This window comes from Malaclemys terrapin, chromosome 17 (assembly GCF_027887155.1).
Source record: "Malaclemys terrapin pileata isolate rMalTer1 chromosome 17, rMalTer1.hap1, whole genome shotgun sequence".
NCBI classification, from domain to species: Eukaryota; Metazoa; Chordata; order Testudines; family Emydidae; genus Malaclemys; species Malaclemys terrapin.
In genome coordinates, this window is record NC_071521.1 from 20,646,016 (window position 1) to 20,660,310 (window position 14,295).

General features: G+C 51.8%; 1 protein-coding gene across 4 annotated transcripts in view; it reads right to left on the bottom strand.

The window, feature by feature from the left end:
• LOC128825067 (uncharacterized) overlaps window positions 1-14,295 on the bottom strand; it is a 30,275-nt gene that overhangs the window by 2,342 nt on the left and 13,638 nt on the right. For 2 of the 4 annotated variants that reach the window (XM_054007105.1, XM_054007103.1), the window contains exons 8-13: window positions 12,118-12,825; window positions 11,451-11,669; window positions 11,043-11,109; window positions 10,313-10,459; window positions 8,574-8,818; window positions 7,392-7,840 (exon numbers count right to left, since the gene is read on the bottom strand). In XM_054007105.1, coding sequence (XP_053863080.1) covers window positions 7,392-7,840; window positions 8,574-8,818; window positions 10,313-10,459; window positions 11,043-11,109; window positions 11,451-11,669; window positions 12,118-12,825 — 1,835 coding nt within the window. The remainder of the gene's footprint in view (window positions 1-7,391; window positions 7,841-8,573; window positions 8,819-10,312; window positions 10,460-11,042; window positions 11,110-11,450; window positions 11,670-12,117; window positions 12,826-14,295) is intronic. The other 2 variants (XM_054007106.1, XM_054007104.1) reach the window with 2 other exon arrangements.

Sequence of the window (14,295 nt, forward strand, 5' to 3'; positions counted from 1 at the left end):
CTCTGGTTAGGCCTCAGCTGGAGTATTGTGTCCAGTTCTGGGCGCCGCATTTTAAAAAAGATGTGGAGAAATTGGAAAGGGTCCAAAGAAGAGCAACAAGAATGATTAAAGGTCTTGAGAACATGACCTATGAAGGAAGGCTGAAAGAACTGGGTTTGTTTAGTTTGGAAAAGAGAAGACTGAGAGGGGACATGATAGCAGTTTTCAGGTATCTAATAGGGTGTCATAAGGAGGAGGGAGAGAACTTGTTCACCTTAGCCTCTAAGGATAGAACCAGAAACAATGGGTTTAAACTGCAGCAAGGGAGGTCTAGGTTGGACATTAGGAAAAAGTTCCTAACTGTCAGGGTGGTTAAACACTGGAACAAATTGCCTAGGGAGGTTGTGGAATCTCCGTCTCTGGAGATATTTAAGAGTAGGTTAGATAAATGTCTATCAGGGATGGTCTAGACAGTATTTGGTCCTGCCATGCGGGCAGGGGACTGGACTCGATGACCTCTCGAGGTCCCTTCCAGTCCTATAATCTATGAATCTATGAATCTATGAAAAACCCAGGGTCTATTGCCAGCTCTGCCACTGACCTGCTGGGTAACCTTGGGCAAGTCGCTTCCCCTTTCTGTGCCTTAGTTCCTTTTGCCACTCTTGGTCTCTTGAGGCTGTAAGCTCTTTGGGGCCGTAAGCTCTTTGGGGCCGTGCCCTGAGCTCAGCTGGGACCTCCAGCAGCTCTGGTAGTAACAATACCAAAGGGATGTGGTAAAGCCAGCTGGGATCATTTGGAAATGCACAAGCCCCCTGTGACGTTATTGACATAAACTGGGACCATATAGATCATTGTTGCAACCAAGGTCCTGTAGTGGCACCCAAATCTTGTATAAAGGGGGTCAAATGGGGTGTCTAGGACAAGGTTATGGTTTACTGGTTATGATTATGCTGTCTATATGTATGTATCAGTTTTGTGGTCGAAGTTATTAATATTGGCTCTATACTGTCTGTATGGCAAACTTATGCTGTGCTTCTGGGTGACATCCCAGACAAGCTGAGATTAGCTCTGCCTAGCCTGCTTGATGGCCCATTAAGGACCATCAGCTATACAATGGACCCATTGAGAGAAGGCAGATACGCCTTGTACCTCAGCAAAGTATGCAGGGACTGGCCCATGTGACTCCAGACTCCATTTTGCTGTAATTTTCCACAGTAAGAACAAAGAGGTGTTCTTACACCTGGAAAAGACTATATAAGGCTGATGCCTGATCTCCATCTTGTCTTCAATCCTGCTTCTTACCTCTGGAGGGACTTTGCTACAAGCTGAAGCTCTGAACAAAGGACTGAATGACCCATCCCAGCGGGGATGTATTCCAGAGACTTGATTTGAACCTGCAGTTTATTCCATCGCTGCTGCAAGCCTGAACCAAGAACTTTGCCATTACTGTATGTAATTGATTCCATTTAACCAATTCTAACTCTCATCTCTATCTTTTTCCTTTTATGAATAAACCTTTAGATTTTAGATTCTAAAGGATTGGCAGTAGCGTGGTTTGTGGGTAAGGTCTGACTTGTATATTGACCTGGGTCTGGGGCTTGGTCCTTTGGGATCAGGAGAACCTTTTTCTTTTACTGGGGTATTGGTTTTTATAACCATTTGTCCCCATAACGTGTGGCACTGGTGGTAATACTGGGAAACTGGGGTGTCTAAGGAGATTGCTTGTGAGACTTGCGATTAGCCAGTGGGGTGAGACCGAAGTCTTAATCTGGCTGGTTTGGTTTGCCTTAGAGGTGGAAAAACCCCGGCCTTGGGCTGTAACTGCCCTATTTGAGCAATTTGTCCTGAGTTGGCACTCTCAGTTGGGTTCTGCCAGAACCGCATTGTCACAGTGGCGTAGTCATGCTTGGATCCACAGAACCAGGTCAATTAAGCTTTGGGTCAGAACCCCACGCTATCCAAATTTGAATTTTGGGACTGAGAGTTTTGTTGGTTAAAGAGCTGCTGCAATGGCTGAGCAAAGAGGATATGAGGGACTTGGCAAAAAAACCCTGGAAAATTTGTGTTCAGAAAAGAGGATAAGCTTTAGAAAGAAAGCTACAAAGGAAGAACTGAGAAATCTGCTAATAGCCAGTGATCAGGGGGAAAGAGCACAGCCCTTACCTGAGGCTGCAGAAGATGCAGAAAAAATTAGGATGCAAAGGGTGACAAGTGAACTGCAATTTGAGCATGAACAGAAGCTAGCAGATCTTCGATTGCTGGAGAAGCAAAAAATAGCAGAGTTAGAAAGAGAGAGAGAGAAAGAGGCTGCTGAGAGAGAGAAAGAAGCTGATCAAAGAAAGAAGGAGGCTGATGAGAGAGAAGAGAGAGCTCGTAAGGGACGTCTAGAGCTGCTCGCTGCTGAGCAGGAGACTCACAGGATGGAGCAGGAGACTCACAGGATGGAACAGGAGACGGCCAGACTTCAGCTCCAAGTAATGGAAGAGCGGAGAAAGTCATCCCCACCTGGTACTCCACTTCCCCCCCACCATGAGAAAAACTGGGAAAGGATGTGTCCCATTTACAATGATACTGAGGATATAGAGGAGTTTTTGTCTACCTTTGAACGCCTCTGCAATCTGTACCAGATCCCTGAGGGTCAGCGAATGCCTGTCCTGCTGACCAGACTGACTGGAAAAGCCAGGGAGGTATTTAATGACTTGGGGGAACAAGAAGCCTTAAATTATGAGCGGTTTAAGGATTCTGTGTTAAGGCGGTTCAAGGTTACTCCTGAATCTTACAGAGTTAAGTTTAGAGAGTTTAAAATGTCTAAGGATTGTACTTTTGTAGAATGTGCTCATAAGCTGATGGGTTTTGTTAAAAAGTGGGTTATGGGAGCCAAGGTTCATGGGAGTTTTGAAAAACTGCTGGATTTAATAACTTTGGAACAGTTCTTAGACATTGTGCCTGACAATGTGAGAGCAGCTGTGTGTGACAGGGACCCTGAGTCAGTCCTACGGGCAGCAGAGATTGCGGATGCCCATACCCAAAACAGGGCTCGAGAAGGGTGTAAAACCCCGGGGAAAACTGATCACCATTCTCCCCAGTTCAAGAGGAGGGAAGGATTTAAAAATAAACCTGACTCTTCTAAAGGAGTTCAAGGGGACCCGGGGGGGTAGGAACTCACATCCCAGGACGGAACAGTTTACATGCTATCACTGTGGTATCCTGGGCCACATGAGACCAGACTGCCCGACACTGAAGGGCGGCCCAAAACCAGCAACCCCAAATGCCACGGCCAATGCTAACCCTGTTGTTGTAAACTCACAGGCAAGCCACACAGAGCCCAGCATTGGTGCCCTGTGTGCAAATGCTGTTTCTGTGGTCTCGGAAGAATTTGACCTTAGAACTCACATTAAAGCTAAATATGGGGGAAATAACGCAGAGTTTATTAGCAGTGCCGAAGTGAATGGAGTAAGGTGTATGGCATGGAGGGACACCGCAGCAGATATTACTCTGGTTAAAGCAAGTCTTGTCAGGAAGGAAGATTATTTGCCAGGTGAAGATGTAACTGTTGTAGCCTTATCTAAGTATTTTGTCAGGGTGCCTTTGGCTAAAATCCACCTGAAATGGAAGGGATTGGAGGGCACCATGGTTGTGGGAGTAAAAGACATAATCCCTAAGGATATTATGATTGGAAATGATATTAAAGCTATGGTCAGTCAAATTAATACAAACCAGGCACAAGAGAGGATTGATCCTAAGGTTGTGCCTATGGAGGGTTTCTCCAAAAGTTTGTCTTTGGAAAGTAGCTGTTTGGCTGTGAATGAAGTTTCTGAATATCTATCTAATGTCTCAGAAGTAAATCTGAAATTAGATCAAGCGAAGGGAGAGGAGAACAAGGAGATTTTGGATGAGTCTAGGCAGTCTTGTGAACTGATGGCTTTATCCAGTCAGCAGTTTGGGAAGGCAAGGAGAGTGGAAGATGAGTGTCCCTATACCTTATCTGTTTCCTGTGCGAAGAATAGTGACAGTGAAGGAAATGTGCCTGTGTCTGTCAGGGGTATTGACTTGCCGATGGAGGAAGCTACCCCAGTCTCCAAGCAGTTGTCTGTGAACAGCCCGGTGTGCTGGGACAAGGGAAATGAAATCCCAAACTATATGTCTAGTAAAGAAAAATGCGTCTCCAACTCTTTTTTGTCTGTGGAGCAGACAGAAGGTGCCTTTCGGCCTGTGATGGTTGAGAGTAATTTAGTTGTCTCAGAGTTGGTTCTGAATTCAACTAAAGCCCAGGAAGGGAATGGTCCTAAGTTTGCATCTGCTGGGGAGAATGGCACCGTAACTAGGTTGCATCCAGTTAGTGTCTTAGCAAAATCCCAGAGACCAGACAATTCTGATGCTTGTATTGGGCCTGTTGCTCATGTGTGTTTGGAGAAGGGTGTAACAACTCTGTCTGATCAGGGTGATACCCTAGCCAGGGCACAAGGAGAGCAGAAAGGTAATTTGGTTGTGTTACCTACGGACAGTTTAACAACTTGTAGCAAAAAGGAAAAAATTCCTAAGCTTGTGTGTGGCAAAGAGAAGGGGAGTATTTCTAACCTTTTATCTAGGAAGTCTATGGGTTCGCCTGAAAGGGGATTGTGTAGAGATCTGCCTGATGGGCCAGAGGTGATCCTAAATGTAAGTAAGACCCAGACAGAGTCTGTTGTTGCTCAGGAAAGTGTGCCTTTAGAGCAAGCCCTAGGTGAAGAGGGTAAGGGCAAAATTTCTGTAAGGGGTGAATTGCTGCTTAGAAAAGCTCCTGGAGAAAGGAATCCTCATGGTACTCGGTGCAAGCAGTTCCCTGCAACTGAAGGGTGTGAGAGTGATTTAATCAAGGAAGTTTCAGTTCCTAGCAGCCAAAAATTGTCTGTTGTGAATGGATCCTCTGACTTTCCTTTTAAAAGATCCAGTGTGGGTAGCTTTGAGAAGGTCTCAGAGGAAGTAAAAGTTGTTAAGGAATTGAGGCATCCCTATAACCGAGTGGCTGTGTGGGGCCAACTTGTTGGGGAGACAATGGTGTTGGAACAGGAATGTCTCCTTTCTGATTCTTTAAATGAGCAGTTTGTGCTTCAGGGTTTAAGGACAGATTTGGTTACTGATGTGTCAGAGCAGAGCAGTTTTATGGCTAAATGCTTGAGGATGCGGGGGAGAGCAAGCAAACTCTCACCCGCAGACTCTTTGAATTTGTGTGGTATCTCTTTAAGACAGAGTCCAGCCTTGGAAATGATAGCAGTTACGAATATGAAAACTGGTGGACTGGCTCTGGTCTGGGGTAGTGCAAATTACTTGCCTGGCTGGGAAAGGAAGGACTTGCTAATAGCTGTTAGCACAGAGGGCCCACCCCATCAGCCAGTGAATTCTGTTAAGCAAAAGAAATCGGGGTTTGATCCTGCAGGACAAGGAGGAAAGAGAAAACTGAATTTTGCAAAGGGAAGCCACAGGTTAACCCTAAAATGCCCAAACTCCAATGGTATTGAGCCAAAGGTGTGGCATGACAAACATGACTGTAGATGGACACTTGCACTGAACTTGTTGTTATTGCTAAATTTTGTAATTAACAATGTGCCTAATCTTTTGAAGAATCCCTTGAACATGTTAAAAGGAATACATGAAAACACACGTTATGTTAAAAGGCCTTGTTACACTGGGGTTTCACAGGTAATGCCTATAAACAATATGGGAACTTTTCACAGGGGAAAAGACATTCCAGACCTAATGTGCTGTATGAAAAGGAAGACTGAGGCACACTACCATATTGCTTTCATGGCTAAATGCCAAGATTCCTGGACTATGAAGAACATTAATATCTGCATTTATTCGATGTTAATTGGGTTCCAAACATTTGCCCGAGCTTGTATGGATAAAGTAGCAGTTTTCTTTAGCTCTTGGCAAGATCACATGACACATACAGGAACCATGCTGCCAGAGCAGATCCAATCCACTATTGTTCTAACTAAGTTTTACCTTGAGTTTGTAAAGAGGTTCAATCATGTGGTTGAACATGATTTTGATAAACCATTTCTGTTATACACTGGTACGGCTTCTAACCCAATACTAGCTGTAGTGAGACAGAACCCAGGATGGGGAGCTCTTGGGATGCAGTCAGTGATGTTTGTGTCATCCCTTCCTGCATCAATTTTGCGTTGGGGGTGTGACGTTATTGACATAAACTGGGACCGTATAGATCATTGTTGCAACCAAGGTCCTGTAGTGGCACCCAAATCTTGTATAAAGGGGGTCAAATGGGGTGTCTAGGACAAGGTTATGGTTTACTGGTTATGATTATGCTGTCTATATGTGTGTATCAGTTTTGTGGTCAAAGTTATGAATATTGGCTCTATACTGTCTGTATGGCAAACTTATGCTATGCTTCTGGGTGACATCCCAGACAAGCTGAGATTAGCTCTGCCTAGCCTGCTTGATGGCCCATTAAGGACCATCAGCTATACAATGGACCCATTGAGAGAAGGCAGATACGCCTTGTACCTCAGCAAAGTATGCAGGGACTGACCCATGTGACTCCAGACTCCATTTTGCTGTAATTTTCCACAGTAAGAACAAAGAGGTGATCTTACACCTGGAAGAGACTATATAAGGCTGATGCCTGATCTCCATCTTGTCTTCAATCCTGCTTCTTACCTCTGGAGGGACTTTGCTACAAACTGAAGCTCTGAACAAAGGACTGAGGACCCATCCCAGCGGGGATGTATTCCAGAGACGTGATTTGAACCTGCAGTTTATTCCATCGCTGCTGCAAGCCTGAACCAAGAACTGTGCCATTACTGTATGTAATTAATTCCATTTAACCAATTCTAACTCTCATCTCTATCTTTTTCCTTTTATGAATAAACCTTTAGATTTTAGATTCTAAAGGATTGGCAGTAGCGTGATTTGTGGGAAAGATCTGATTTGTATATTGACCTGGGTCTGGGGCTTGGTCCTTTGGGATCAGGAGAACCTTTTTCTTTTACTGGGGTATTGGTTTTTATAACCATTTGTCCCCATAACGTGTGGCACTGGTGGTAATACTGGGAAACTGGGGTGTCTAAGGAGATTGCTTGTGAGACTTGCGGTTAGCCAGTGGGGTGAGACCGAAGTCTTAATCTGGCTGGTTTGGTTTGCCTTAGAGGTGGAAAAACCCCGGCCTTGGGCTGTAACTGCCCTATTTGAGCAATTTGTCCTGAGTTGGCACTCTCAGTTGGGTTCTGCCAGAACCGCATTGTCACACCCCCGGCAAGGAGAGGAGACAGGAGAGATCCCTCTTGGCACAGACTGGGGCCTGACAGATCCCCGGGCTCGGAGACTGCTCGGCAGTGCCAGGTGTGCCGTACAACGGAGTGTTCCCGGGGTCTAGCTGCACAGGGGAGCACCTCCCGAGAGTCACCACTTACCACGGGCTTGGGTGAGCAGATGGTCTCCGAGGAGCATCCCCTGGGGTGTCTGGCCAGAGGGCCTCCTGATCATCGCAGGGAGGGGGTTAGTCGGGAAGCTTCGGGGGCCTGCAGGGAATCTGGACATCAGAGCCCTCCAGGTCCTCTCCCGCTCCAATACGCTCAGCCCCTGGCAGCTGCCATGCTGTGGGGCCCGCCGGCTAAGCCCTGCCAGCCAATCTGAAAGGCAGAGCAGCGGCAGGCGGGGGTGGCCTCTCCCCGAGGCTACGTCTTCCCTGGTCTGTTCAGCGTTAAACCCGGCTCCGTTCCCGCAGCCATCCCGCCGCCGTGGGCAGAGAGCTCTCGTGGGTACCACTGCAGGGTGGAGGCTGGCGTTTCCCTTGTGAGATACACCCAGGGGCACAGTTGTCTTGGCTGGCAGGAGCCGGCTACAACCCCGGCCAGTCCTGCTTAGGGACGAGAGCAGACACAGCAAAGCCATGGTCATTCTGCTAGCCGCTTTGGGGCAGAGCCGCAGCTGGTGTGAAGTGTCACAGTGCCATTAGCTCAGGGCTGGGGGCAGCGGGCAGAGCCTTGCACCTCAGGGCACCAGTTCAAGGCCTTTGTGTGGTCTGATTTGCAGGCAGTGCCCAGGCGTTAACAGGCCAGCGAGTGCATGAGTTTCTCTGGAGGACTCGGCTGGCTTGGTTTGCCCAGCACCCAGCCCCACCCACCACTCCAAAGAGCGAGCCCTTGGCATTGGAGCCAGCTCCACAGCTGGGCCCACGCTGGGGGCAATCAAGAGGCCTGTGCTGCCGTGGGGGGGGCTCCTGTTGACTGAGCCAGGGGCTGGGAACGCCATGCTGCAGTCACATGTCGAGCGCTGCGTCAGCTCCGCTGCAGGGCGTGCAGGGGGCCCGGTGGGGCAGGCCGTGGCTGTGATCTCCCTGCCCAAGCAGGGGACGCTAGCGTGGAGCCGTGTCACACTCCCAGTGGGACTGGGACTGGCTCCGGGGCAGGAGTGCAAAACTTTATTGCATGCCTAAGGCTGAGCACAACCTCGCCCTCGGTTCCTAGCGGCCTCCCTGCCCCCCACCCCGTTCCCCCCATGCTGTGTGGCGCTGGCTCCCCTGCAGGCCAGGGAGCTGCCCGCCGAAGGAGTGCAGGGGCAGGGGGAAGCCGCTCGCCGTGGAGGGCACTCACCTTGTTTGTGGCTTTGGCCTCTGCAGCCCCCGGAGCAGTTGGCTCCCCAGTGGAGCCCTGAGCTGCTCCTGCCCCAAGCTCTCCAGGACAGGGGGGTGCCCGTAGCCCGGCCCCTGCTGGCCTGAGGCTGCCTGCCTGGGTTTCCTCCGCTCTAGGTCACGGCTGAGCTGAAGGGACACGGGCACAGCACTCGGACCGGGTGAGCTCTGCCAAGCTGGGTGCCCGAGTGGGAGGACTGTTGCCAGCTGTTTGAGAGACAAGAAGGAGACACCAGGAAGGCCCTGTGGGGGGGTATCTGAAAGGGGTTTTACCTCCTGCCCTGGTGTGGTGCCCGGGGGGTGCTGGGAGTAGCTGGGGCAGGGCCTGTTGGCCCCCTGCGGGCTGCAGAGAATTTTTTGCCGCCTGTGATTCCATATGAGCCCTCCCCCGCATGGCACAGGTGTGGCTGACCGACCTCTCACAGCGGGCTGCCCTTCATTTGTAATGTGCACGGCTCCCCCTCTGTCCCTCCGGGCTGGGCTCGCTCAGGACCCAGCGTCAACAACTACAGCAGCCTGGGACGCCGCAGCCCATTTCCCAGGGGAGGGAGGCACTGAACTCCAGGCCCTCCCTGCATGGCAATGTTAGTTCTGTGCCACTAGCTGTCAGCGAATGTCACTAGTGCTCTTGTGGCTTTTCCCTAGGCCACCTGCAGACACTGGCATTCAGATATGCACAGGGATGTGCACACCACTCGCCTGTACACACACATTGTACACACACGCACAGGGATACACCCACATGCACACCACTCACCTGTATACACACATTGTACACACACGCATCCACACACGCACCCACACACGCACCAGGATACGCCCACATGCATGCACACCACTCACCTGTACACACACATTGTTCACACACGCACAGGGATACACCCACATGCACACCACTAGCCTGTATACACACATTGTACACACACACGCACACACGCACAGGGATGCACACCACTCTCCTATATACACACACACACACAGAGGGATACACCCACATGCATGCAGACCACTCACCTGTATACACACATTGTACACACACACGCACCGGGATGCACACGCAAGCACATGTATGCAGTGTTACACTGAGAGGTCCTGGTGACTATATCGAGCACCAACCTCTCGGAGACTGGGGGTGACGCACCCGTCACTTAACATAACTCAGGCTGAGCTGACCAGAAGCCCCCCCACCTAAGAGAACAGGATGTGCCCCTGCCCAGGAGTCTGGCTGAGTGAGGGGTGGGGGTGTTTGTGTGAGGGAAGGCCGAACACCCGGAAACTGAGAAGAGGCAGAACAGAGAGAGGGGCAGAGGCAAAGACCAAGCAGCAGCTGGTAAGCACAGGGTGACAAGGAGAGAGAGAGAGCGAGCGAGCGCGTTAGGGTCTGGTGGCTAAAGACGCTGCTAAGAACCTGCTCCTTTTGTTCTGGGATCCTCCTGTGTCTGGAGAAGCAGGGCCTTGTGCCTTCTTCGTCACCGTTCATCAGAGAAATACCCGCCTGGCACCAATTTCAGCTCCCCAGGAACAGCCCCAGCCCCCACACACTGACCAGCTGCTTGGGTTGGAAAAGGGGCAAGGCAGTCCACCCCTGCATGCATGCACAGAGAAGAGCACACACACAAACACACGCACAGCGATGCATGCGGACGCCCACTGGTGCACAGGGATACACACAGAGGGTTGCATGCACGCACACACACACACCTGCACAGATATTGCTGGTACCTCTGGGAAGAGCGTTTTGCTCGGCGTCCCAGGTTTGGCTGAGCTGTTCTCCCCGCTGGGCCGAAGTGCAGTTTGCCTCGGGAGGCTCTTTGCATCAGGCGCCCGCTGCCTGGGAAGTGGGGCAGCCTGGTGAGAAGGGAGGCACAAGGGAGGGGTTGGTGCATCGAGTGGTGCATCGCTGTTCACCCTGTTTACACACCGGCACTAGGAAAGGTCTCACTCCGCTCCCTGGCACTTGGGGATTCGGCAGTGACCCCACAGCAGTCACCGGAGGCATCGGGGGAGAGCGGCGTCTCGCCTCAGGGGCTGAGCATGCCCTGATTTCCCTGGGACCCAAATCCTGCATGGCCCGTGTGTTCGTGTCTCTTAGCAAGGCCTCTGGCCACTGGCCAGAATGTCCCCCCATGACAAGAAGCCGAGCTGCCCCAGGACTCTCGTCTCTGTGCCGAGCTGGCCTTCCTGGCTGGGCATGTCCCTGAACGGGCCCTGGGTCGCAGGGACCAGGGCTTTGGAGAGCGGAGCAGAACCCCGGGGATGGTTAATGAAGAAGTATCAGACACCAGCTGCTCCCCTTCCCCATTGGGCACCTGAGCCAAGCCCCCACCCCTGCTGCTTCCAATGTTGCATCAGGCCTGTGGGGTCTCAGGTTCCTGGCCTGACCTGTTCCCACTGTGTGTGTGGGTGAGGGGAGGGTGCTGCCCGTACTCACCTTGGCAGGGCTGGCAGCTCGCGTTGCCTGGCTTGGCTGTCTGGAGCAGGACAGAGCAGGCTCTCTCCTGGGGGAGGAAGAACAGCAGCTCTCTTAGCGCCAGGCTGTAGAACCACCTCAGGTGGGACGGGGACAGCGATCTAACCCCAGGGGCATGTGGGGGAGAGCGAAGGGGGCACAGGTGCTGACGCTCTGCCCTCCAGCCATGGCATGGGGGGTGATCCTCCAGCCATGCCTGGAACTGGCAGCAGGGTCCCGTGGTCTGTGCCCTCGGCAGTGCGCAGGGGTGACGGGATCCCCTCATGTCTCTCATCTGCCCCATCTCCTCCCCCGGTTCCCACCTGCAGGTCCCCATGGAAGAGATCCCAGCCAGAGCGCCTGCAGCAGCTGCTCACCACCGAGCCGTACCTGGGCGTGGCAGCGGGGTTCGCGCTGGTCTTGATCTCCCAGCATTTACTGGCCCTTCTGCTCAGCAGGAGAGGGGCTCTCGGCGTCCTGGCAGGGGAAGGTTTGAGCGACTCCCCTGCGTTGCCTCTGCCCCTTCCTGGCTCCTGAGGGATTTCTGGAGTCTCGCTGGGTGCTGAAGCTGTGGCAGGCTGCCCGCTCCCTGGGGAGGGGTAATGGCACCTAGGGGAGCAGGCAACACACAAGAACTGCTTTAAATCCAGGCTCAGGGAACGGTGCTGGAGAACCTAGCTCCAGTCTAGACCAAGCTCTGGAAAGGTGTGGGCTCAGCTTGGCTGGCAAGCAAGCCACATTTGGGTATAGAAAAGAGGGCAGCGGGAGTGGCACAAAGGGGGTGGCACAGTGTGATGGGGGTGTCACTGTGGAGGCTGCGGTGAACATGGCCGGGGTAGGGCCAGGTCTGGACACAGGCAGGGGCAGTGTCATAGTGGTAGTGCTGAGTAGGGTAGAGGGGTGTGGAGGTGGTGGTGGTGGCTATGCCAAGAGAGGTAAAAGGGCACCAGGGTGGTGGTGGGTCTGGCCAAGGGAGGGATGTTTTCGAGGTGGTGGTGTTGGGGACAACGGGGGCCTGCCCCAGGGGCACCATGTGGCTGTGAGAGCGAGATCTCACCTGCTGAGATCGCTGTACTCATCCCTGGGCGTGCGTTTGGTGACTGGCTGGCTGACGCAGCGTCCCGCACTGGTGAGGGCGCTGACGGTGCAGGTGTAGGCCGTGTTGGCCCTGAGCCGGCGGGCCATGTAGGAGCGCGCTGTGCCCAGGTATACCACTTCCCCGTTCAGGCACAGCTCATAGTTAAAGAAGCGTCCCAGGGGCGCTTTGGGCACATCCCACGTCACAAAGATCTCGCTGCGCCCCAGCACTACGAGGGTTAACCTCTCCGGGGCATGGCCCCTCAGGGACATGGTCTTGGTGAGCAGGGTGGCCTTCTCTCCCTGGGCTTTGCTGGTGCATGCGCAGACGCTGAGCCGGTAGCTCGCGGCAGGGGCCAAGCCACCCACAACACAGCTGAGTTCTGGGGTGGAGCCCACCAGGGTCTCCTCCCTATACACTGTGTAGTGTTTGATGGGGCCGCTGGGCTCAGCCGGAGGGGCCCAGCTCACTTTTAACTGGGTGGCCATGCGAGCTGTCACACGGAAGTCCAAGGGGCAACTGGGCACCGGCTCTTCTCTGGGCAGCACCGTAACATCGCTGCATGGCCCCCGGTCGCCCCTGGCCTCAAGGCAGAGCTGAAAGCAGTATTCCTGGCATGGCCCGCTGCCCGCGAAGGCATAGCTGAGCGCTGGCCCTCGGTACAGCAGGGCGCCCCCCTCGTAGAGCCTGCAGACACAGCGGGAGATAACAGAACCACTCAGCAGAAGAGAATGTGGTGTCTTCTCAGGTCAGCCAAGACTAGACCCAAAGACATGCTAGGCCTGCGGACAGAGGGCCAGATTCTGCTCTCAGCCCCACTGGTCAGGGGTAGCTCCATGGCCTTCAGAGAGTTACTCTGGATTTACCCCAGTGTGACCGAGAGCCAAATCTGGCGTAAAGGGTCAATCCTATATGGCGGTGGGCCACATCACAAGCAAGGATGGAAACGGGAGTGGACAGTGACACGGCAGGGGCATGGTTCTGGTCTGACTGGCATGGGTGTAAATCAGGAGTAACTGCTGAGGTCACTGAGAGGAGAACCAGGCGTTCAGTGTAAATGGGTTGTAAAACTAGTGCAGGAGGCAAAGTGGTACAACTTCCCCCCACCCGGCACCCCACTGGAGACCACGGAGTTAGATTCCGCTTGCAGTTGCATAACCCAAGTGTGCATTACACTCCGTAGTCTTTGTGAAAATATGCTTATGATATGGCTATGACATAACTGAGATATACTTCAGGTGAGATGGCTCATGTAAGGGATCATTGGAAAGGTTATGATTTACTGAATGTAATTATCCAATTTGTATGCATGTCTCATTTCTGTATCTAAAGTTAGGAATATGGACTATGTAACAATTACAAGTGGGTGTGTATTAGGAAGACACCCACCAGACGACTGGCCATCAGATTTGATGAGCCATCAGGAAGAAACAACAAAACTGAAGATACTAATCTCTCTCCCTGTTGGGAGGTGTCCTGGGAAGTAACTGTGACACTACTAGGTCAGGTGGTCTTGTTACCTGATACTAAACATTATCCTGGATTTCTTGTAACTTTCCACTAAAAGGGAAGGGGGGGTGAAGTTTGGGAAACAAAGGATTCCCACCGTATGTAAAGGGAAGGCAAAGGAGACTCTCTTCCATCGCCTACCCAAGAAGGAGGACTGAGGAAAGTATCTGGAGGAACAAAGGAACTAACTTGAAGGGAAAGACAGGGAGAGTCCAGACTGAGACAGAGTCCAGTCTATAAGAAGAAATAACTGGAACTCTGAGTTACAGAAACTCTGCATCCTGCCTAATTCAACATTTAGGGGGAGAAATTACATTCTGTAACCTGTTTTTTTAGTGAATCAAGCTTAGTTTGTGTGTTTTAATTTATTTGCTTAGTAATCTGCTTTGTTCTGTTTGTTATCTCTTATACTCACTTAAAATCTACTCTTTCTAGTTAAAAAACTTGTTTTTTTGTTTATTCTGAAACCTAGTTTGTTCAATTCATAATTGGGGGGGCGGGTAAGAGGCCGTGCATACCTTCCTCCACATTGAGGGAGGAGGCGGATTTCATAATATACCTTTGGGTTTGCACTCCAAGGGAGGTGGGCACCTGAGTGCTGGGGCAAGTCCCTTAAGCTGATTCTTCCCAGAGCTGATCTCAGTGTCT